At 32.0% G+C, this 24,377-nt stretch overlaps 3 protein-coding genes and 1 pseudogene across 5 annotated transcripts; all 4 read left to right on the forward strand.

Moving 5' to 3' along the window:
• Nucleotides 1-5,979: 5,979 nt before the first annotated feature.
• Nucleotides 5,980-11,309, forward strand: LOC129902737 (uncharacterized). Its single transcript, XM_055978113.1, has 9 exons — nt 5,980-6,476; nt 7,133-7,169; nt 7,294-7,372; nt 7,489-7,534; nt 7,611-7,709; nt 8,997-9,065; nt 9,142-9,475; nt 9,552-9,706; nt 10,169-11,309. Exons 1-9 carry the CDS (start codon nt 6,039-6,041, stop codon nt 11,024-11,026), a joined length of 2,115 nt encoding a protein of 704 aa, XP_055834088.1. The 5' UTR covers nt 5,980-6,038; the 3' UTR covers nt 11,027-11,309.
• A 659-nt stretch (nt 11,310-11,968) lies between these two features.
• Nucleotides 11,969-13,824, forward strand: LOC129902628 (glycosyltransferase family 92 protein At1g27200-like). The gene has a single exon (XM_055977965.1). The coding sequence runs from the start codon at nt 12,033-12,035 to the stop codon at nt 13,662-13,664; it is 1,632 nt and encodes a 543-aa protein (XP_055833940.1). The 5' UTR covers nt 11,969-12,032; the 3' UTR covers nt 13,665-13,824.
• A 2,699-nt stretch (nt 13,825-16,523) lies between these two features.
• Nucleotides 16,524-21,874, forward strand: LOC129902629 (probable serine/threonine-protein kinase PBL21). Of its 3 annotated transcripts, none has more exons than XR_008770128.1 (6): nt 16,524-17,369; nt 17,905-18,089; nt 18,329-18,518; nt 18,982-19,373; nt 20,021-20,421; nt 21,769-21,874. XR_008770128.1 is itself a non-coding variant. In XM_055977966.1 (5 exons), exons 1-5 carry the CDS (start codon nt 17,270-17,272, stop codon nt 20,276-20,278), a joined length of 1,125 nt encoding a protein of 374 aa, XP_055833941.1. In that variant the 5' UTR covers nt 16,524-17,269; the 3' UTR covers nt 20,279-20,612. The 3 variants fall into 3 exon arrangements, 1 of the variants encoding a protein (XP_055833941.1); XR_008770127.1 differs by lacking the exon at nt 21,769-21,874 and adding an exon at nt 20,954-21,014; XM_055977966.1 differs by lacking the exon at nt 21,769-21,874 and having other exon boundaries at nt 20,021-20,612.
• LOC129902630 (mitochondrial import receptor subunit TOM9-2-like) lies at nt 21,580-22,031 on the forward strand (annotated as a pseudogene).
• The last annotated feature ends 2,346 nt before the right edge of the window (nt 22,032-24,377 follow it).

Genomic DNA, 24,377 nt, shown 5'->3' on the forward strand with positions numbered 1-24,377 from the left:
TAAGTTTAAAATATCCATGTTTATTGTTAGTAATTTTTTAACCTATGAAGGCGAGTGTTGAAGTAATGATAAAATTATTTTTATGTGATTTATAAATTATAAGTTATAGGTTCAAATTATTAAAATATATTTTAATATTTTATTAGAATAGATTATATATATCACACTTTTAGATATATGTCTTTACTTTAAATCTTGCGTGAATAAGAAATATTTATTTTGTGCACCTAGTTTTGCATATATAGCCAAAAAAAAAATCACAATACCGCTGCCAGCTCCTAGTTCAAGCTACAAGTTTATCCCCTCCTCTTTTTTTTCCTTTTTTTTTTCCCACTTAATTTTTTGGTATCTAGTTTAAAATTTTAATCAATTTGAATTAAGTAAAACTCAGAAAAACTATGAAATTTATCCCATTTAACCCTTAAAATCTACTCTATAATTAGGAGCTAGTACAAATTAAACCAAAAAAAAAACACCTCCCATTTGAGACAATTACTAAAGTTTGGTAATCAATCATTCTATTAATTAACTTCTCCCTCTTTTGTTGTTATATTATTATTGTACTTAGTACTATTACTTTCTCACCTAGCTTCTTTTCAACTAAAATGTCAGCTATTCATTATTCTGGCATAAAAATTAGTAACTACTTCCTCCTCCATAATTTACGTGGCATTGTTTGAAAAATCTCAAATCAACAATTTTTTTCTTATTAAAATGTTATTATGTGTCTTTTAGGTATGTAGAATTATCAATTATTATGATTTGCAATATTGTTTATGCAATATTTCATATCATCAGCTTCTGTCAACAATTGAGTCATATTAAGAGGTAGGGGTGGGCCGAAAAAATATTGGGAGAGGTGATTAGACACGACATGGCACAACTACAGCTGACCTAGGACATGACCTTAGATAGGATGGTGTGGAGGATCCACATTAGGGTAAAAGGCTAGTGCATAGTCACGGTAGTCTATCGCATTAGTAGACGCTTTAATACACTATAATTTCTTATTCTCTGATGTCTGCTATTAATTATTACTTTCCGTACTTTTATTACTTTATTTTATTTGTAGCGTCCCCGTTATGTGCCTTATCATACAGCTTTGAACTTATTGACCTCTTCACTTTTTAGCCTTATCTAACGTCTTTGTATGCTTTATTAGGCTGAGGGTCTCCCGAAAACAGCCGTCCTACCTTGGTAGGAGTAAGGTCTGCGTACAATTTACCCTTCCTAGACCCCACGCTGTGGATTACACTAGATTGTTGTTGTTGTATCCATATTGTACAATTATCATATGTCATCACGTTAAAATCTAATAAAAAACTTGAAATAATCTATGATTTCTTTTTTCATATAAAAAATTGTTCAAGCTCCTTACCATAGCAATCTTGATAGGGTACATTCCGAAGTGAAAAACAATAGCTTAACCTTTCTCTTTTGGGGCCTAGGGAATTCGATCAAGAAATTCCACCCGACGACCTTAGAAATGGATGATTTTGATGAATATCTGACCTAGCTTGTCTCATGGACAAATCTTCAAAATCAAAAATAAAAAATAAAAAATTGTTAAATTTAGGAAAAATTACCCTTTTACACATATTCTAATACCATATTTACTTATATTCCCTATTATACCCAAAAAATTCAAAAATCCCTCCTTTTCCTTTAACTCTCTCTTCCTCACTGATACATCACTCTTCCTCCCTAAATCCTCGCCCTAATTCGCTCCTCTTCATCAGTTTTTGAGATTTTGAATTTATGAGTACATCTGTTACTCAATTTCAAGGTTCTAACTAAGGTATATTTTAATTTTTCCTTATATGGAATCTCACTTCATCCTCATTCAATCTGATTTCTCCTAAAATTTGTATCGTTTGATTTCTTTTGTAAATCTTTGAAAAATCTTCTAAAATTGATATCATTTGCTTTCTTCTGCAAAATCTTTCTGTTTTTGTAACTCATATCTTCAATGATGCATATGGAATCCGTTCATGGTCTCAAACAGTCAAATAAAAATCAAGAAATTCTTATTTCACCTGATTCTGATTCATCTTGGGAAGGTTACGACAAGGTTACATCCAAACATCGTAACGATCCAGCAGTAATGGATAAGCTACGTGAGAAATTGAAGTCGAACGCTCCAGTTAAACATGCACCCAAAGAACTAGACAACAAGATTGAATGGGTTACAACACGCCTTAATCTCCCAAAGGTATGGGTTCAATTAAGGTTTTTTTTAATGAAGTTTTTATGAAGGTTTTTTGATTCTGATACATATCATTTATGTATCAGCTTATCATGTATCAAGCGCTAACTCTTCTGATACATAGTGTGTTTTTTAAAAGCTATTTGTTTGGATATTTACTACTTCTGATACATCGTGTTTAAGTGTCAGTTTCTATTGTATCAAGTTTTAATGATTCTGATACATCTATATTTATGTATCAGATTATAATTTATAAAGCGTTACTGCTTCTGATACATCTTCTGTATGTATCAGAATCTCATGTATCAAATATTTTAATGCATATGATACATCGTATTTATGTATAAAGTTCAAGTTGTATTTAACCATTTTTCATGTCAATGCAGGGAATGGAATACGCCATCAAGAAGATCCCATCCCACCCATTGAGATTCGGCACGGCATATAGGGCTAATTTTCTTGATGATTTTGAATCATCGATTAATTGATGAAACGCGAATTTTGTTTTGAATTGATGCTCTGTTGTTTTCCTTGGAGTCGATGCTCTGTTTTTTGGCTTGAAACTTCATGTACATAACTGTTGCCTTCTTTAACCAATTAATCCCAATAATTAGATCAGTAATTGATTTAAAGAGTCAATCATACCTTATCTCAATCTACTATCCACAAATAGATGATGTGCATTAACTACTTTACAGCTAAAGTTGATGTATCAGATACATAACTTATGTATCAGCAAAACTGAAAAAATAATTAAAAACGACTTCGATTTGAATTGATGCTCTATTTTTTCCATTCGAGACGATGCTCTGTTTTTTTGCTTGAATCTTCATGAACATAAAAGTTATTTTTTTAACAAATTAATCTCATTAATTAGATCAGTAATTCAATTAAAGAACCAATCATACCTTACATTAAGATATTAACCATAAATAGCTGATATGCATTAAATATTCTACAACTAAAGTTGATGTATCAGATACATAACTTATGTATCAGCAAAACTGAAAAAAAATTGAAATCGAATTTGGTTTGAATTTATGCTCTGTTTTTGGGCTTGAATCTTCATGTACACAACCGTTATTTTTTTAACCAAATTAATCTCATTAATTAGATCAGTAATTGATTTAAATAACTAATCATACCTTATATTAAGATACTATCCATAAATAGATGATCTTCATTAATTATTCTACAGCTAAATTGATGTATCAGATACATAACTAATGTATCAGAAAAATTGAAAAAAAAAGGAAAATCGGGTAATTTTGATACAATGAGGGATGTATAGTAATTAGACTTTTCCATTATGGGATTTAGGTAAAGTTTATTTAAATTTATGTATCAAATGAGGTCAAAAATCCGAAATTCATTAATCTTCAAGTTCAAGGTTATTCTCCTAAATCACTCGAACTCAATTATGCAATGGGCCTGATCATAAATCTGTATTAGAAAAGCCCAATATTCAACATGCACATGCACACTAACAATTAACAAGGTAGTATCATTTTGTTTGGGCTGAGATGATTTTCAGCCCAATACCAATATAAAGAAGTTATGAATGAAGATGGCCCAGAGGTGGAGAGCACGATAAGTATCGCTTCATTTTTAAGTAGGGATTACACAAATTTCACAGTGTCAAGAGTTAATTATATCACATCTTTACTCTTTTATAAATAACAAAAATCTCTTAAATTTGGTGGAATCCGGATACATTCCAAAACGTCGCGTCTCGATTTCGGATACATCACTCAACGTCCTGATACATCGCGTAGAGTGATGTATTCAAAAATATGAGAGAGTATAATTTTTTTAAATGGTGGGAAATTTTAGAAAATATAATAAAATAAGTTATGTATTTGTAATATTTCATCTCCAAACTAGAATTTTTCAACACTAATACAATTAATCAAATCTTAAAATAGATACCAAACTTCAAGTAAAAAGAACTCTAGAATCCGTTCAACTCCCTTTTCTTTTGCAAAAGATAAAATTATATGTAGAAATCTTCTATCAGAATATGAGTTCACGAATTTATAATTTTAATATATGTGATTTTAAGTTTATCCCATCATTTTAACAAATTTATTTACCACAATATCATATATATGCATATGTAGGCGATAGGTCGACAATGTTCCAAACCATTTTGAAGAGATATTTTCTCGTTTTATCTTCCATATGTACTTTTTGACATCTTTAGCGAGTGTTGGTCATATTTAATTTTATCAATCATAGATAATCGCACATTTATATCTTCATAACAATATCTAATAGATATACACGTAAGATTTTAGTAGCCCAACATTCATTATCACAAATTAAATTTATCTTTAATTTTTGTAGGCATTTTGTATCACAACACTTTGAGTAAAACCTTTTTAAATCTCAACTATCTGATTTTAATTATATAAATAACATTTCTATCTAGTGCATTCTACTATCTTGAAATTACAAGCCTAATAACTCTAAATTATTTACATTTTGGACTGCAATCTCATCTAGTCTCTCACGTTAACTTCAAAACAAGAAATGGAAAACAAACTAACATATTATAAAATATACAATGACAAAATATTAAGTATAAATTATAATCCAACAGAGAGGGAATATTATAAAATACATACTAACAAACAATAGCCTCGTTTTAGCTAATGTGACTTCACTTATCTTTTTATTTTGTTAAAAAGTATGTATTTCATCTCCAAATTTATAAATAGTTTAAATTATACTTTTCATTTTCTATAATCAAATGAATGTTTAACATAATTAACAGGAATATCACAAGTTTCCAATTTTTGTTTTGTTCCTTGCTAATCAAATAAATTCTTATAATTAATACTAATAGTCTTTAGTATTAATCGTGTAATTTCTCATATTTAAATGTCTTTGTATTATCTATGATTTTCTATACTTTGATTATTGTATTTTTTTAAATTATATTCTATCTTTTCGAGATACGGTAACATGTTTTCTATTTTGTCACGACTTCTTTCCTTTTTTTTTTCTAATCTGCTTTAAAATATATTTTTTTGAGTCGAATGTTTATCAAAAATAATTTTTTTTACGTCCAAAATAAAAGTAAAATTTATGTGCACTCTATCTTCAAACTCCACTTACGAGACTACGGTGGTTAAAGTTGCGTATCGGTCGATTTTAGTTCGATTTTGAAGTTCATTGATTCGATTTATTGGTTATCAATTTATAGACACGCTATAAAATCATTTATATATTGACTTATCAGTTATCAATTTATTGGTTATTTATCGTAATCGATTTAATCGTAACACAAATGAAAATCATTAAAAATCACTTAGAAACAGTGTGACAAATAAAACGAACCATGCAAATAAGTTGACAATTGCATCTTGTTCAAAATCAAACACTGACACATTATAGAATAACCGAGAGTTTGACCCAACCAAAAAAAAAAGTACAAACTAAATCGTAAGTTAAAGACTTTATATATCGAATAGTATAAATATAATTTATTAATTTACTATTAATTAATCCATAAAAAAAATTCTCAAATCATTAAAAAATTAATAACCCAATAATAAATAAAATCAAAATTATTATTAAAATCGACAAATCAATAACTCATGAACAAATCAATAACTAAATGAAGACGCTAATAAATAGGAGTCACGAGTTATAACGCGCGTGAGTGAACAACTGTTTCGTCATATTAATGTAACGCCTCGGTGACGCGTTACCTTCAAAAATATTTTAAAAACATATGAAATTAAATTATAAAAAAAGTATAAGGATACAAAACAAAATAAATAAATAGTTTTTATAGAGAGAGAAAAAAAGTGAGAAGAAGTTGTTAATGGGTAAGGTAACAACAATAGCGAAAACAACAAGAGAAACAGTAGCCATAGCCATGGAAATGAAGAGAAAGAAGAAGAAAGGTAGGCCATCTTTAGCAGATCTTTCAAAAAGAGAAAATAATAAGCCCTCTGTTGTTCGCCGTTCTTCTCGCCGGAACCCTAATTTTGAGTCAAATTCTCCGCCACCGGAGTTTGAGGAAGAAGACGAAGAGGAAGACGAAGACGAGGATGAGAGGAAACAGAAGAAAGTCAAGTTGGTTGTTCGTTTACCTCAGCAATCGAATCAGAATCAGAATCAGAATCATAACCAACATTTAGAGAATTCGTCTTCTGCTGCTGATTCAGAACCTGAAATAGGCGATAATCATGAGGTGTCTGTTGATACAACGAAGATCAGCTCCGTTGATCGTAGATCTGATGACGCTGTTTCTGATCTGGTACTGTATTTTGTATTTTGGATTTCGGTGGTGATTTTCCCCCAATTTTAATTTTTTTTGGAGGGGAATTTAATTTATTCAAAATTAAAATTAAAGCGACCTAATTCAATGTATTTCTATTTATGGAAAAAAATAGGAAGAAGATGGTTGTTCTTCTTTTTTGTTTTTTTTTCGTGGGAAGATTTTCTGTGCCTCGATGTGATCCTATAACCTTTTTTTGGGATTTGGCGCGTAACCTCAACGCCCCTTTTTTTTCTTCAAGATCTCAATGTTTTTTGACTCGGTCTACATTTTTCTTCTATATTTTTACCTATAGAATTGATTTTTCCTATTTTTTTTACTATAAATTTGAATTTGGGTACTTTCTAGTTTTGGTTTATTTTCCCTTTCCAGTTTATAATATATATATACTTCTTCTTCTTCACCATGAGTTGTTGAGAAAGTTGAAAGATTGGTCCTTTTTTCAGTTTTAGTTGTTAGTGTTTTTCACTTGTACTTGATGTGTCTTTTTGTGGAGACATTTTGCTCCATTATCAACTTCAAGGAGACCCTTTAGTGTAACTTTCAGTTTTTATGTATCTCTTTTAGGTACCCACTTAAATTTAAGTTTATAATAATTGTGCTAAGAATCCGTATTGTTGTGTTTAAATTTGCAGGAAGAAAAGCTTTTGACAGTGACAGACACTCAGCATGGTTACAATCTAATCCTTTTTAACATTCTTCGAAATTGACAGAAAAAGGGAAAATAATTGTTGGGAATTCCTAGTAAAAGTTCGTTTTTTATGAATTTAATTTGCTGATGTTTATTCGTGGACAGAATCCCCATTGGTGTCTGGACCCACAACACCTTTGCCAGACAAAAAAATATTGGTGTTCATTCTTGACAGACTTCAAAAGTATGTTTTTTCCCCTTTTCTCTGTGGATATCCTTGTATTTCTTGTACTTGAGCTGTTTCTTTTGGTTCCATATTGTTTACTTAAGCATTAGCTTCTTTCAATAATAAAAATGCAGGAAGGACACTTACGGTGTATTCTCTGATCCCGTTGATCCGAATGAGGTACTTTTCTAAACAGGTCGAGTCGTGTTGAATTGTAACTATATCCTCTATAGATGTTGAAATAATTTCCTTGCAGCTACCTGATTATCATGAGATTATAGAGCATCCGATGGATTTTGGAACCTTAAGGAAGAAACTTGATGGAGGACTCTACTCACACCTGGAAGAGTTGGAGGTCAGTTATGGATTTGCCAAGCTGAACTTTGTAGCACTGTTGCTTGTATTTGGATTATAATGGATTCAGTTTGGTGACACCTTTTATGGTCGATTGATTTGAAATACCTTCAATTGCAGTGTGAGCTGAGAACAGCACCCTTAACTTTCCTGTTAGTATATTTTTGATTCGGTTATAAATGGTTGGAGAGTTTGTTAAAAATCAAAGAAAAGTGTAGTAGATAAAGGAATATTAAGAATTTTGCATTACGTTTGCCAGTATGATGTTGCACTGTTTTAGGAATAATATCTGGATATGTGTAAGTTTAGAGAAGAGTGAAAATAGTTGGCATGTTTTACATTTGTAATAGGAGAAGATGGAGGGCTAGGTGAGTTTTCCTAAAGATACCACAGAAATACTCTTCTTTTTGGATTTTGATGGTTAATTGTAGTGTCCAACAGTATTCTCTTGCAGCAGGAAACTATAATACTAACACCGACTCTGTTTTTCATGTTGTCCTTTGTAAAAACTGAAGCTCAATGGACTTGTTTCTTTTTCTCTCTCTTTGTTGAGTTTGTCTTTTATGTTGGTGTAATCAGCCTTTTATATAAAATCTTTTGACTTAATCTTTGGGTGTTCAATTCTTATTGATCTCTTTCATTATTTGAACTTCATATGTATTTTCGTGTTTAGCGTCGTGAGTTGGTTCTTGCTGAAGAAGCCAAAGAGTGTCTAATATTTTGCATTCGAAATTTGGCACTTGCTTGCTGGTGAATGGAATACTCTATATTGTCAGTTAACGTTCTTCTCTATGATGGTTCTTTAAGGTGGCCAATAATTTAATATCAGCTTGTGCTAGAATAGATAAAGAGCTACCTAGTGGAATAAAAAGCAAAAAAAATAAAAAATATTCCTAAGATGTAAAAAACACACCAGCACATTCTTAACGTTACACATCAATAAAATTGTACTCTTATCGGAAAAGAGAAAATTAGAATGAAGGCCAAAAGAAGATGGCATATACACAAGTCTCGACATTCGAAGTTTTGAGGATTTGGAAAGTTATGTTGTTTTACAATTACTTTCACTGGATAAAGTAAAGTTTGTTGAATTTAAACACAGATCTTTTCATATTTCTTGCTTCCTATGTTCATTTGTGATGCGTCTATCTCTCTGATAAATCATTTGGGTGTGATTTAGTCAGTTGGAGGGGATTTTGTTCATGTTTCCACCTCTCAAAAATTGTTGTTAGAATATAAACAATTGAATATAATGTTGAAATCACTGACACTATTCTGATTCACGCAGGCTGATGTTTTCTTGATATGTTCAAATGCAATGCAGTATAATGCTGCAGACACAGTTTACTATCGGCAGGTTTGTTTAGCATCCTTCTACTCCTTTTTTTGTTTTTTCATTGTTTCTGATTTATCCTTAACACTTCCTACTGTAGGCACGATCCATTCAAGATCTGGCGAGAAGAGATTTTGAAAATTTGAGGCATGAAGGAGAGGATGGTGCGCCACAACCTAAGGTAGTTCGTAGAGGCCGTCCTCCAAGCAAAAACCTCAAAAAGTCTGTTGAAAATTCACCAATAGATCGTGTTGTCCCTGAGCATTCTTCAGGTGCTACTCCTGCTAGTGGGGATGACAAAGCTATTGGATCTAATTCTTATAATCTAAGAAGGGGGCCAATGTTTTCTACCACTGATGCATCTTTTGCCCATCGCTCGCGTAATGGTGAAAGCTATTCTGAATGGTCAACTGATTGGAATAATGAGTTTCCAGGTTTAAACTTAACACCATGTTCAATCCTCTTCAATTTTTTTAGATGAAAAATGACTAATTATCTTGTTGATTGCAGCTAATATCTTGAGGGCTGACATGAAGTATGGAAAGAAACATTTTTCTATTGATGAGAACAGGCGTGACACATACCAACAATTCCATCCTTCAGCTTCCTGTAGGGAGCCATCTCTCCTGTGGAATACTGACGGAGATATGAAGCAGTTAATGGCTGTATGTACCAAGAGCTGACACTACTACTACTCTATTTTTAAAATTTTTCCTTTGCGATCAAAGAGTATAGGGAATACTTAGCTCTAGTCTTCCATTGAAATTACTCATTTCTATCTGTTATAACTTACATTTTTTTTTTCTTAAAATCAAGAAAAGCATGTCCAGTATTTGGCTTCTACATACTGGCCCACTTTGTTTGTCCAATTTCTACATTGACTTATATATTATCTATATTCCATAATTTAGTTTACTTCATAGGACAGGTCAGGATAAGTCAAACAACTGGAGATAACCAGTTCCCTGCCTGATCTCTTATCATTCTTTTGTTTGTCATCGTCTCCATCCTCCTCCTACCCCCATAAAGTTGCTTGCCAACCCAAAAGCCTTCTTTATCTCTTTGCAGAGATGTTACGTTAGTCTTTGCCTTACCGAGACTAAAAATGCCATCTCGCTTTATTACAGGTAGGTGTTCATGTGGAGCAGCATGCTTATGCGAGAAGCCTTGCAAGATTTGCTGCAAATCTTGGGCTTGTTGTTTGGAAAGTGGCTTCTAAGAAGTTGGAAAATATTTTGCCTCCTGGAGTAAAGTTTGGTCCTGGATGGGTGGGAGAAAGTGGAGGGACAATAGAGCCGTCGGCTTGTCCAGCAGGGATCCAGAAGTCATTTGATAATTCGACAGCTGATCACCATTCTAGTAGACCTGTAACACCAACACCTCCTGGATCAAGTTCTGCTGTAATGTGCAATCCTTCTGCTGAAATCATTGAAGCTGTCAAGAGATTGAATAGTCAAAATGAGCTTACCAGACAGGGTTCTGGTGATGGGGGTTTTTCGTGGGTAAATCCTGCGTCTACCCCAGCTCCACAGAAAGCTTTCCTTCAGCCAAGAAACGGTTTCAATGGCATGTTTGGGCATGAGTCGTCACCTCAGGCGGAGTTGTCAAGGTTTTCTGCATCTAAAGGACAGGCAAGCCTACAAGAGGCCAGTAGGCCTAATCAAGTACTTGGAATGCTTCCAGGAAGAGAGAATCCATTTAATCCTACACTTTCTAACCATGTCACTTCAGCAGAAAATAAGTTGTTAGAAAGCTGGGCAACATTGTATTCTGGAAATTCATTACCACAAGGTAAAAATCCCGACTTTTGTACAGAACAGAATGTGAGGCTTCCTGGTGAATCAGGGCCTGAATCTTCTGTTCAGCAGAGGAGCAGAATGTCAGTTCCACCTGACCTGAATGTACAAGTCCAGACGCCGGGATCCCCTAGTGCTAGCTTACAGATTGGATCCTCGCAGCAGCCAGATTTAGCATTACAACTCTAATTTTTATTAAGCCCTGTTGTTCTCAAACGAGATAGAACACAGGTTTCTATGATTGACAGTTGCCTGAAATTCAGGGCTTCATTGTAGTAGGAACTTATGGAAAAAAGTTTGTACAGATTATGTTTTCAATTTTTTAGAGTAAATCTAGGGTTTTTCTTAGGTAAGATTTTGAAATTTTGAAACCATGATCCAAAATAGAACAAGTGATCATTGGCTTGTTATCCAACTGCAGAATATATTCTGCAGTTTGTGACAACAATAAACTCCTTTCCATCAGGGCATACATTATTAGCTTGTTCACATGAAATTTGTTCCTAAAGGAAAAGAGGGACTTCTTCATTTTTCTCTCCTCATTTCTTGAATGATGTTACTCAAAATAATAGTTCAAGTACAATGCGAAGTCTCACAAGTGGTAGAGTGTACGCAGATTTTACATTTACTTTTGTGGATAAAGATACTGTTTACTAAAAGACAAACAGTTGAAATAACTAAACCCAAAATTCTGACTTTTCTTCGTGAAGTGATATTAACTAAACTCTAATAAATATTATTACAAACATTTAGTTTCACTCATTGATGACCTAAGTTTTGCAGTTCTTTAGCTTAAGATTTGCGCTTTAATAAATTTTCCATAGTTTCAATCTATGTTTAGACTTTTAATTATTACTATTCCAAATTCAACGACATAATTTGAACCATAATTTTTATTATTATCTTTTGTGAAATCATAAATATAAATTTATAAGTAGTGTAATTCATTTCTTAGAAAATATAAAAATTCAATTATTTTGAAGAATGAAAAAAATCTTTTTTTTTTACTTAATATGGAATAAAATTCACTCAAATTAAATTCTTCAATTATAAAAGGCCAAATCTCCTCCTTTCTTCTTCAATTGAAATTCCACCATTTTCCTTCTTCTACTTATACAGACTATATGCATTCATCCAATAAATCACCATTTTTTATGACCTTTCAATTCCTAAACTCTAAAAGTGTCTTCGTTTAATGGCCGGAAAATTATTTCGTTACAATTTTCTTTACATTTTTAGTTTCTTCTTCTTCTTCGCTACTCTCTATCACCATTTTCTTCAAAATGATTACTCTGTTGTTTTTTCCGATCAATTTTATCCCACCACTATAACTTCCTCCATAGCCAATTTAGTTCTTCGTGGAAATTTCCCCTCTTCCTCTTTTACTATTCCGTCTCTTTCAATTCTCATGCCTGACTGGGAAATCTACGTCATCGTTGATTACTCCCCTCTGAAACCCCATCCTCAAGATTCTAATTTTTACTGTATTTTTGATACAGGAGAGGAAACTCCGGCGGTTTCCGCAGCAGAGCTTCCATTTCCGGCAAGGTGGGTGTTCAAGTGCAATTTCCCAACAAGGGCTCGTCGGAGTTTGCCTTTTAAGCAACCCATGTTGAGAGGTTCTTCTGTCAATGGTTATTACCGGAATTCACCTTCGCCGGAGCTGTTCCGGTGGACTTTTCTCGTCTACGATTCTCTCACAACTGAAAGCGACGTCGTTCTATTCGTTAAAGGTTTGAACAAACGCCGGGGCATTAATCGTAAACCCACGGAATTCAACTGTATTTTCGGCGACGCCGTGAGAACCGCCGTGACGAGCTCGATACAAGAAGTTTTCCGATGCAAGCTACCGGATCATTTCGCCGGGAAAGAGCCAATTAAAGTTTCAATTGAAATTGTGGGACCCACTCCGGCAGTGGTCCCCACCGTAGCCTATTATACACCGCCACGTATAATTTCTAGTTCCAAAAAAGCTAAGCTTTGTGCTTGTACAATGGTGTACAATGTGGCTAAATTTTTAAGAGAATGGATTTTGTATCATTCAAGAATTGGAGTTGAAAAATTCATACTATATGATAATGGAAGCGATGATGATTTAGCCGCAATTGTTAATGAGTTAATTGAAGAAGGCTATGATGTAAAGACTCATTTTTGGCTATGGCCAAAAACTCAAGAAGGTGGTTTTTCCCATAGTGTCATTTTTGCAAAGGACTTATGTTCATGGATGATGTACATTGATGTTGATGAATTTGTATATTCTCCATCATGGTCTAATTTAACTCAACCATCAAAATCATTGCTACCTTCTATATTACCAAATTTAGAAGATGAGAAAAATGTTGCACAAATTAGCATCCCTTGTTATGAATTTGGACCGTCGAATCAGAAGGAGCATCCAACAACAGGATTGATACAAGGCTACAATTGCCGGAGAAAAACAGAGAATCGACATAAGTCTATAGTATTACTGTCTGCCGTGGATCAATCTTTGCTCAATGTGATTCATCATTTTAAGTTGAAGACGGAATACAATGTGAAGAAACTGAATGTTCTAGAAATGGTGGTGAATCATTATAAATTTCAAGTTTGGTCTGAGTTTAAGGCGAAGTTTAGGAGGAGGGTGTCAACTTATGTTGTCGATTGGACTAAACCATCGAACCTTGGTTCGAATGATCGAACTCCAGGATTAGGGTACAATCCTGTTGAGCCTATAGGTTGGAAGAGCAAGTTTTGTGAGATATATGATAATGGTTTAAAAGATTTGACATGGAGATGGTTTACAATCGAGTCCCTTACCCCATCGGAGTATTACAATAGGTCCGACTAAATGTGACACTAGAATTTATCATGATAGAATGCAACATAGTAAAATAGCTTTTCTTTGATTCTTATAGTTTTCTCTTAATTTGTTGTTCTTTTGATTCTTTTTGAGTGTAAGTTGATGTATAATTGTTGGTTGCAATAAGTGGGATAGATTAGGAATGCCTCTTATTCTTCTCAATAGAATTTACAACATTAATGTTACTATATTTTTTTCATTAATGGAGTGTTATGTTTTTGTTTTTGTTCTTTTGAGTGGGTACAATTAAATAGAGTGCACCGCTCCTATTATAGTAAGACTACTAATTAATCCTGTGTTTAAACTTTAAACTATAGTGATTCCCATTATTGAATTGGCTCTTTATTACTACTACTTAATTAGATCCTACAGTTAATTAATTTGGTGTGATAAATATTAACTAACATCAAACATGGAAATGTCTTTTTTAATGTTAAGTAACATGAAATAACGTATATAGTAATACTGTATATTCATGGTAAAATCTGGAATTAGTCTCCAATACAATACAATATAGCATCATCTTAAAGAGAGGAAATAATTCTCTATATACTCACTCCGTCTCGAATGATCTGTTGTGTTTTTTTTAATCGTCTTTTAAGAAAATATTAATTGGGAATAATTTTGATTATCTTATCCTTAATCATTATTCATTAAATATTTATTCTATTTATATGTCAACACCCCATAATTAAAGTATTTATACTCTTCAAGATAAAATAATAATTAAATTTTATCTTAAATTTCTCAATGATAAATAATTCAAGACTACTATTTTTAAAAATTGAAATAGATAATTTGACAAAGAGAATATTTAATCCACCATGCGTTGATGTGATGAATATAGTTTTGTGAAAGAAAGAAGTCAAGAACAATACTATGCAATATGGGTGGTACTTCAATTGTACATAAAGTAGCAAATTCCTACAAACTTTATGCTAACTTGTAGGAGTAAATTTGAAACTTTTTAGCTCTTTATTTTTTCCCTACCTAGTTCACTTCACTCTCTCAAAAGTAGATCTTATCCTTTGATTGTACAAAAAGTTTGGTCCCCTTAAGTCTAGACTTTTGGGTTTTCAATTTAGTGGTTCCACTAAATTATCGTATATATTTTTCCCAACTTTACAAAGAAAATCAATCAATCGCACCAACTTAATAATTCGAATTAAATTGAGAGAAAAAATCGATTAATGATTTGGTTTGGTTTAATTGGTATTGAGAAAAAAATTTGATCATAATTGATTTGATTTAATTTTAACTAAAAATAAATAAAACAGAACCAAACCATCCCAATATTACATGTACAAAATGATTTGGTTTGATGTTTCAAAAATACGACAACTCAATTCATGTACATTCCTATATCTCACCCTCTTCAGACCCAATTATAAAATTACACCTAGTACGATATTGTTTGTTGTATTGTTTACATTAGATCAAGTAAATTTAACTCAGAGCATTAATTAGATTGAAGTGAATAATAACAATATAAACACAAAAAAGAAAAATAAATAAATTTAGAATTGGGCCATGATTTGATTTGCCAACTCTCCTGCATGGGCCTCATCCATGCTGCAGGCCCATTAACTCATTCCTTTGCATATAAAAGCCCAACTAACTCATTCTTTTTGTATATAAAGGCCCAAAGATCATGACTAAGTTAGATTTGGGCCTACTTCAACAATCTTAGCATTCAGTGTGCAGCCCAACTGAGAGGCCCATATTTGCACCATATCACCTCTAAACAATTATACGGGCCGAAGTGCACACATATTCGATTTTGAGATCATCATTTAAGTCATGCTTTTAGTGCGTAAAACTTTACAAATCTTACCGATTTCAAAAAATGAACACATATATTAAATATCGATGTCCAGATATAGTACCACGTGAAATTCTTACAATTATATGACATCTTTTCTTTTCTTTTGGCCTTTTGAGATGATGATTTCACCAACAGTTATTAGTTAGTGTTACGTAAATCTAATAATCGAAATGTTGTATGATTTGATGATGGTTTCACTCTCATATTCAATTATTATGTAAAACTGTGATCATTTCAAACAAAATTCGAAGTAATTAAAAAAAAATACATTTTCACAAACTACTATTTATTTCACCTTCTAATAAAGCATTTTATTCAATTCATCTTCTACATCAATTTTTAAGTTTAGAGAGAAAATTTTATGTCAAACATATCTACAACAACAATAATATATTAGTTATAATCTCGTAAGCGAAGTTCGAAGAAGATAATATGCACGCAATCTTATTTTTACCTTATATAAATAAATAATTATTTATATATACCTTAAATCAAATAAAATATATCAAAAGTTCAAGATTAAATTTTGAAAGTAATATATTCCAATTGAATGAATTATGAAGTATGGTCCCATCTCCACCTAAATATTAGGGACCCCCTAAATTCCATGCAGAATCAATAACGGCGCTAACGCGTTTCTAGATCATATTTGTATATTCCTTAATTGTTATTATTATTCCAAATTATTTTTAAAAACATATTCTTCAATAAATAACTTCTTATTTTTTTCTTTAGTCTATTTCACAAAAAATAATTGTTATAAATTTTTATATTTAATTTTTTTAAAATTTTATATTTCATTAAAATCAGATAAATAAATTAAAACGGAGAATCAAAAAGTCTGATTGTCGCAACTGTTGTCTGTAACTAGGAAATAAATGGACCAAGAAGGACGGGAGGGTAAATCAGTAATTTACATTCATTTCCCTCACCCAAACGTTTAAATGCATTGCCATTGAAAACGACCTGCAACTATAATCAAAGAGTGAGCTTTAATGCCCCATTTTTTCCATCTTTTGCTTTAATCAAATTTTCCCCACTTTAAATCTATACCCAATAAACCGCACTTAAAAAAGATTATATTTTAAAAATAAATTAATTTTTTTTGGTGGGTGGGTGGTAAAGAAGGGTTACCGCTAAAGCTGGCGTTGAATGAGGAGCTGGAGGAATTTTTTCTGAATTTAGGAATTTTTTTGGTATTTTTTTACTTTATATTTTCATAGGATTCTTGAAGATGACAGATATTTAGGACCCATTTTTGGTTTAATGTTGTGTTTTTTTAGCTTGGTTTAATTTTGGTAATTTATTTAAATTAGGATTGTTAAAAAGTTAAGATTTTTCCTTTTTCTTACGTGTTTTGAACTGACTTTTTAGTCATAGAAGATACTACCAAATATTTAGGACCCATTTTTGGTTCAATGTAATATTTTTTTAATTTTTTTTACTTTATTTATATTTGTTTGGTTGTCTTTATTGTATTTGCAGATCTATGAATGTGAAAGCTTCAATCTTTTTTCTCTAATATTTTTTTTTCTTCATAGAATAATTAGGTTTTTACATTTCTAGAGGGAAAAGGAATCGACCCTTTTTGTTCTTATTTCTTCTGAGCTTCAAAATCCTCTTTCTTTATTTGTTTTTTGGTCCTTTGAACTGTTCCGTTCATTCTGAAGCTCTTATATTGTAATTCTAGCAAACAATTGAGGTGGGGTTTTGTGGTTTTTGAAAAAATCTGTTTTTGTTTGTGAAGTAAAATTGGTTAAAAAAGCTTATGAAGAAAAAAATGGGCTGCTTTTCTTGCATGAGCCTTAATCGTAAAGATGTAAGAGATTTTGATGAAGATATGGGTTCAAGATCCATCAAATCTTCAGGTTTGCTTCTTAGATTTTCCTTTGTTGTTATCTACTTGGATAAAAGATTCAATTTTTAGCTTTGGATACAATGTAGGAACTACTGTCATAGTATAATTTTTGTTTATCATTGTTGCCTCCGTTTCAATTTTTTTGTCTTGTTTTGACTTGAAACGAAGTTTAAGTAAGTTAAAGAAGATTTTGAATTTTGTGGTGTTAAACATGTGACTTTGTTTGTCTTGTTTTGACTTTTAACAATGTGACTGTTGAAATTAGAATTAAATAATTGTTAGAAAAGATAAGGAAAGAGATTATTTTTTTTGAAACAGACTAAAGAGTAAAGTAAGACAAACAAATTGAAATGGAGGTAGTATTTTTTTTGGCTGTCACACAATGTGGTGTATGTATGTTTATATCAGTTCCTGTTTTTGTGATTCTAGAACTGTAAGGGTTGTTAGATACTTTATGTTAGTAATGTCTGAGATTTGAATTGCATTTGGGAGATATGGAGTTTGATCATGTTATGTTTTGAATTATGGGTTTTGTTGATGTTTAGGGAAAGGTAGAAAAGGATGTTCGTTAGGAGGGAAAGGTGGGGAAAGTAACAACCAGAAGGGCAATGTCGCACGCGGTTTCACTTTTAAAGAACTTGCCTTAGCAACCCAGAATTTCAGAGAGGCTAATCTTATTGGTGAAGGCGGTTTTGGAAGTGTGTACAAGGGCCGTCTTGAATCAGGCCTGGCAAGTTTTCTACTTCCGCAAGCACTTTGGCTTTTGATTTTCATATATCATGCTAACTTTTTATTCCCTGAAAAGGTTTATTGTTTGTCATTCTACCTGCCCGAAAGAAACAGGGGAGGGGAATGTTTTGCATAGATGTAAATTTGAATGCTATGTCCTAAGAAGTTGAAAAATTTCTATGATGGGCTGCACTTGATGACCATTTATTGTTCCTTTTGTTCTTTTGATCTTGTGAACAGGTTGTTGCAATCAAACAACTTAATCTTGACGGTCTTCAAGGAAACCAGGAATTCATTGTGGAGGTCCTCATGTTGAGTTTACTACATCACAAAAATCTTGTTAACTTGATCGGATACTGCACTGATGGAGACCAAAGGCTCTTGGTTTATGAGTACATGCCAATGGGTAGCCTGGAGAATCATCTTTTTGGTAATTTAATTTCTTTCCACAAGTAATTTAACTGTTTGATTTCACTTCTTTATTTACCCGAGTTTTGTTAGTCAAGTTATTTTCTTCCACTTGCTTCAAGGATGTGAATCATGAAATCTTGATCCTATGTCTGTAAAAGATTTCTCATATTTTCAACTGCATTCTAATACTATTATGGCTATATTACATGACATTAGCTTTTGCTTGCACAAGATTCAAACGTGAAATTGAGATTACCGGCCTTATATCTTCAGGATTGCTCTCATTGGTAACTGTAGTGGAAGGTGCTGGACAAGATCAAGTCCTATCTGTGTGCTTGAATTAGTATTTTGTTATGAGTGACGGATAATTTTTATATACTACTAATTTCCCTGTAATCAAATAGTATTTCTTCTAATTTTGGAGTTATCTTGCTTGATAGTGCTGTACTCTCAACAGTATGATGTTACTATTGAAATTGTAGATTTGGAACCCGGAAAGAAGCCACTGAGTTGGAGCACAAGACTTAAAATTGCTTCCGGTGCAGCTCATGGACTTGAATATCTTCATTGTGAAGCAAATCCCCCTGTCATTTACCGTGATTTGAAATCTTCAAACATATTGTTGGACAATGATTTCAACCCTAAACTGTCAGATTTTGGACTGGCAAAGTTGGGACCTGTTGGCGAAAACACCCATGTTTCGACACGAGTGATGGGAACCTATGGATACTGTGCCCCTGAGTATGCCATGAGTGGAAAATTAACTCTGAAATCTGACATCTATAGTTTAGGTGTTGTGTTATTGGAGCTAATAACAGGGCGAAAGGCTTATGACAACACTAGAAAGGCTGGAGAACAGAACCTTGTTGTTTGGGTGAGTTTATATTATCTGGTGTACCTCCATATTAATTTCCGTCTACTTATAGTTCCCGCTCAAATATTTTGCACTATGGTTTTCAAATTTTACAATCTATATTCAATAGATAACCTTAATTGCTTGTTCATTGCCGTGTTTCATGTATTTGAACTAAGCTGTTGCACATTTTACAAACTAATCTTGTTAATTCTCTTCCAAAATTTACACGTTGAGCTTGTCAGTAGATTGGGTCACAACCTGATTCCAGTAGATTATTTGCCGCTCTTTGTACTTCAATTGTTGTATTTTTTGGTTATAGTTACTGTGCAGAATGATTTGGCAGGTTTTCTATAGTATTTTGCCATGATTTCTTTAATTCTGTTATTTCCTTTTCTGTACTGCTTTTATCTGTGTCCCGGGTAGGGGTAAGGTTTTCATTGGAATTTGGGGTCTCACGTAAGAATTTAAGTAAAGTAGTCTGCTTAAAGAGTTTAGCCGTCATCTCAACTGAAATAATAGCTGTTGATGAAACTTTAGATCTTACTAAATTCAAAGTATTATGACAGTTTTTAAGATACGTCATCTTTGATCCCATTCTTTCTTTAGCTTGCACCCAATCTTTATATTCAGATTCTTGATCCGAGAAATTCTTTGTTTGGTTGCAGTCTCGTTCCTTCCTAAAGGACCGGAGGAAGTTTGTTCATATGGTTGATCCTTTGTTAAGTGGTCAGTTCTCTGTGCGCTCTTTGCACCATGCAGTTGCAATTACTGCAATGTGTATCCAGGAGCAAGCCAATTTTCGCCCCATCATCAGTGATATTGTTGTCGCACTTGACTATCTTGTCTCACAAGCAGAAAGATCTGATTCACAAGGAGGTGGTTCACAAACTGGAAACCAAACACATCATCACAAGGAGAATTAAACTTCAGTTCAAGAAAACAAACTTTTGTTCCATATCAAAGCCTGTTCACATCAAATTGCTAAAGTTCATGATGAGAGCTGCTGACAACATAATGGAAGTGGAGGTGCATCTTTGTTTGGATGTCATATTAGAGAAGTATTGAGGTAAGAAGACATCTCACATGCAATGTGCTTCCCCTGAATATGATGAACTGTAAAGAAGTTGCACAAAATGTTAACAAAATACTGCTGTTATGATTTTGTTCCAAGCGAAAGTTAGTTAAATATATATATCTGACCCTTTCACTGTATTGGATTTGCTTAAGGTAGGTTAATGGAGATAGTTTATAAACGTTCTTTTACGCGTCTCTTGTCTACATATTTTCTTTTTTCTCCTCTTTGGTGTTTTGGATTGAGGAAGTTTCAGTTTCTTCTAATCTTTGTTTATTATAAGAACTTTGAAATTGATATGTGAATATTATACCTTCAACTGCTTGTGTTGCAAATTTGTTGAAGGTGAGACAAATTTGATAATTGTGGACTTCTATGAACAGATGCAAGTTGTAGTAGGTGGAGCTATAGTATAGTGTGGGCTGTTTCATTTCTCACTTGACTTGTATCCACACATGTCTAATGTTCTTCTTTTGCTATCATAAAAGATTTGTTAAAATGACTATAAAACTTTTTGGTGTTTCAGATGATTTTTCCTTGAGTCAATGGAGCAAGAAAAATGCAGGCTTCTCTTCTCCCTGTATTTTTGCTGCAACATTGGTCAAGATTGAGTCTTGTTTCACATTATTTTGATATTCTTAAACACAACTTTATGGTCAGGGCCAGTGACGGAAGTCAAAATTTTCACTATATTATGAAAATTTAACACGGAAAGAAGTCAAAGGGGATCAACATATACTATATATACGTAAAATATAACTTTAATCGTGTATATACAATTTCATTTTATTTTCCATTGAAGGAGTGAATCCCTTGGCCTTACCTGGCTCCGCCTGGTGAGGCTGTTTATTAATTTGTTTATAGAAATAACCTAATAGTAAGGCATGATGGAACTCTTTTTTATAAGAGTATCTACCACTTATAGATAGTACAAATTAATTAGATCCATTTCTAATCAACAACAGTTTTAGATAAATGTTGGGCTAGCAAGTTAGGGGCCGTTTAGTTGCTGGATAAGGATTGAGTTATTTATGTATAAAATGCTGATAAGTTTTATCATGTTTGATAGTATTTTTGTGTAAGGTATAAAATTCAACACACATAATACTATGTTTGGTTAGAAAAATAAAAAATCACGCAACTAATACATGTATAAGTTATGAATCAATTTTTGTATTTTTTTATGCGGGCAGAAGATGGAATAAGTTATACCTGAGTAACTAATACATGAATAAAAATACAAATTGACAACTTTACCCTTCACTGCTTTCTTCTTCACAAATTTTCACTAACAATGGCGTCTATGGGTGGAAAACGCTTTTCTTTAACCGGATCAAGCAGCAGAAGAAAGAACGACGGCGTATTAGCTTGAATTTCTCATTCATCCATTGTTACAAAGGGAAAGCAAGCAGCTTGTGGTGCGACTTGTGTGGGGAAAAAACTTGCGAAGAGTACTGGAAAAGCTGCGTGGCTTGTTGCTAACTACGTTTTTGGTTCTGGGTTTGCTGTTAATTATTGTTATGGATCGTGAACAGCAACTGAATGATCTTGATCTTCAACAAGCTAGTCTTCTTGGTGCTTCCCTTGTTACAACCCAGAATTGATTTTGTTGTTGTTTTTTCTTTGTTTTATTAAATCCTGCATAAATAACTAAATTCTGTATAAATATATCCTGCATTATTAATACATGCATAATTAAATTCTGCATTACTAATATCTGCATAACTCTAACCAGCAATCAAACGACCCCTAGTGATTGATTCAGATAAGTTTTACATTGGTGATTAGCCTATCACAGCCCTTTTTAAATTAAACAGATTAAATGGATGAACTAAGCTAGTATTATGGAAGAGTGCAATATTATAATTCACATGATATACTGATGATACTCTAGAATTATTTTTTACATACTTTATTATTTTAAAGTCAAATGCAGCTAGTATTTTATAATGGAATACATTGGAACCAATGAATAATATCAATGACAATTGTATATGTGAGATGACATGAAAAACAATAAGCCATAAGTGAAGGTAGAACACTAAAAAAAAAATGGATCTTGGTATTTGATATTCATATCAGGATATCGAATTATTTAAATTTGCTCACATAAGGACTATTATAGCAATAATAATAACAATAAATTCAGTGTAATTCTTAATCTTTTAACAAATTGTTCCATATAACACGGTTGATTATTTAACCAACTTATCTTTAAACTTTGACGACACCTTCTTTTATCATTTACGACTTTGAATAAGTGTGATTAAAGAAGAAAATATCCCCTACTAAATATTTTTCTATCTTGATTTGAGTTTAATACAGCTCATATCCAAGATTAAAATGTGATACATAGAATTTAGTCCATAGTTTTACAGAGTCAACCAATTCACACTTTCTCTTCTTCTAAGAAATTTCCTCTAGCTCCCGACTTTTTAATTTAAATATGAATATATATTCCACAATTTTCAATCTTTCTCTACTTAATTATCTTAATTTTCTCTAATATTTATCTCTGTTTGTTCTGTTCAATTCCCATTTATTGAAATAAAATAATGTTTATGATGTGTTTCACGTTTTATTTTGACATATATAGAAATTATTTTATTATAAAGCTACATTATTATCATATCAATTTGCCTGATTTAATTTGTATTTCTTTAACCAACGACAACATATTCATTATAATTATAAAATTGGAATATGGTAGACTATAAATCTTATATCGAAAAAAGAAAAAAAAATACAAACAGCACTTTGGAAAAAAATATACAAAAATAAAGAAAACATCAAAACTAATAAAGAAAATATCACGGAGCAGAGTAATTTGTATTCCTTTATCCATAAAGTCAAAATGTTAGAAAAATTTCGTGAGACATGTCTGTTGAAAAGAAGTATTATAAAAACAAGATAGTAATAAAATTAAACTCTGTAAAGTAATGATTTAACGTTTCTTGTTTTCTTTCATTTTCTTGTCTTTTTTGTTGAATAATATGAAATTCATCACATGATTGCGTCATTGATTACACATGAAATTCGATAGAATGTGAAAAGTATTCCCTTCGTTTCATTTCTATTTACGTGTCACAATTTTAAATTTCACATCTTTTAAGAAAATAATCAATGAACATAATTAATCATTTAATTTTCATATGTTGATTAATTTATAGTTAATAACGCTCAAGAATAAAATTGAAAGAATAGTATTATATGTATTAATTTTGTTAAATAACAAGTAGTAAAAACTATTTATTTTTAGTAAAGACGATATATAAATAGGGAGAGCAATTTATCCTCCCAAATAAAACATTATCAAACATTATTTTGTTTGTTAACGTTGACAACTTATTCAAAATGTGTGCCAATTGTGTGAAAAAATCTGTTTAATGAACTTTGATAAATTTGGATTCGTGTCGAGAAGACTTATTACAGAAAGGGTAATTAACCGTTAAGGCGATTTCATACCCAATATTCGTATCTCGAAATTTCTGATTAAGGATGAAGAAGTAAAATAAATAGTATATTAGCTATTCTTTGTATGTTAGTTTGGAATTTTCTTTTTTAAAAAAATGGTTTTTGAAAAGTAATCAATCTTTTTCCAGAGGCAAAAATTGGCTGACAAAATAGATTGAATTTCTATAAGTCAACGGTAATGTTTTTAATTATTAAAAATCTCTAAATTAGCAAAGATAATTTACGGGTTTAGTCAAGTTTGAATTTTTATTAACCAAAAGGGATAATTGCACTTGTAAACCCTTAATATTAGTAGTAAATCATAACTTTGGTCCTTGTAATATTTTCACTAAGTATATTTTAATGTTGGCTACTTGACTTTATCAAGATGTTTGCTAGCTTTTTTTTCCTAACACGTCTAACTAATTGTTGTATTAGTTAATAATTTATGATTAAATTTATGAAGATTAATAAATATAAGAATACTAAATAATAAA

Source organism: Solanum dulcamara, chromosome 9 (genome assembly GCF_947179165.1).
Source record: "Solanum dulcamara chromosome 9, daSolDulc1.2, whole genome shotgun sequence".
NCBI classification, from domain to species: Eukaryota; Viridiplantae; Streptophyta; class Magnoliopsida; order Solanales; family Solanaceae; genus Solanum; species Solanum dulcamara.

Bases quoted from the DNA above. Each gene is read 5' to 3' on its own strand.
- LOC129902628 (XM_055977965.1), top strand. From the start codon at position 12,033: ATGGCCGGAAAATTATTTCGTTACAATTTTCTTTACATTTTTAGTTTC.
- LOC129902629 (XM_055977966.1), top strand. From the start codon at position 17,270: ATGAAGAAAAAAATGGGCTGCTTTTCTTGCATGAGCCTTAATCGTAAA. The intron at 17,370-17,904 runs GTTTGCTTCTTA...GTTGATGTTTAG, and splicing joins AAGATCCATCAAATCTTCAG to GGAAAGGTAGAAAAGGATGT. The intron at 18,519-18,981 runs GTAATTTAATTT...TTGAAATTGTAG, and splicing joins CCTGGAGAATCATCTTTTTG to ATTTGGAACCCGGAAAGAAG.
- LOC129902737 (XM_055978113.1), top strand. From the start codon at position 6,039: ATGGGTAAGGTAACAACAATAGCGAAAACAACAAGAGAAACAGTAGCC. The intron at 6,477-7,132 runs GTACTGTATTTT...TTAAATTTGCAG, and splicing joins ATGACGCTGTTTCTGATCTG to GAAGAAAAGCTTTTGACAGT. The intron at 9,476-9,551 runs GTTTAAACTTAA...TGTTGATTGCAG, and splicing joins TTGGAATAATGAGTTTCCAG to CTAATATCTTGAGGGCTGAC.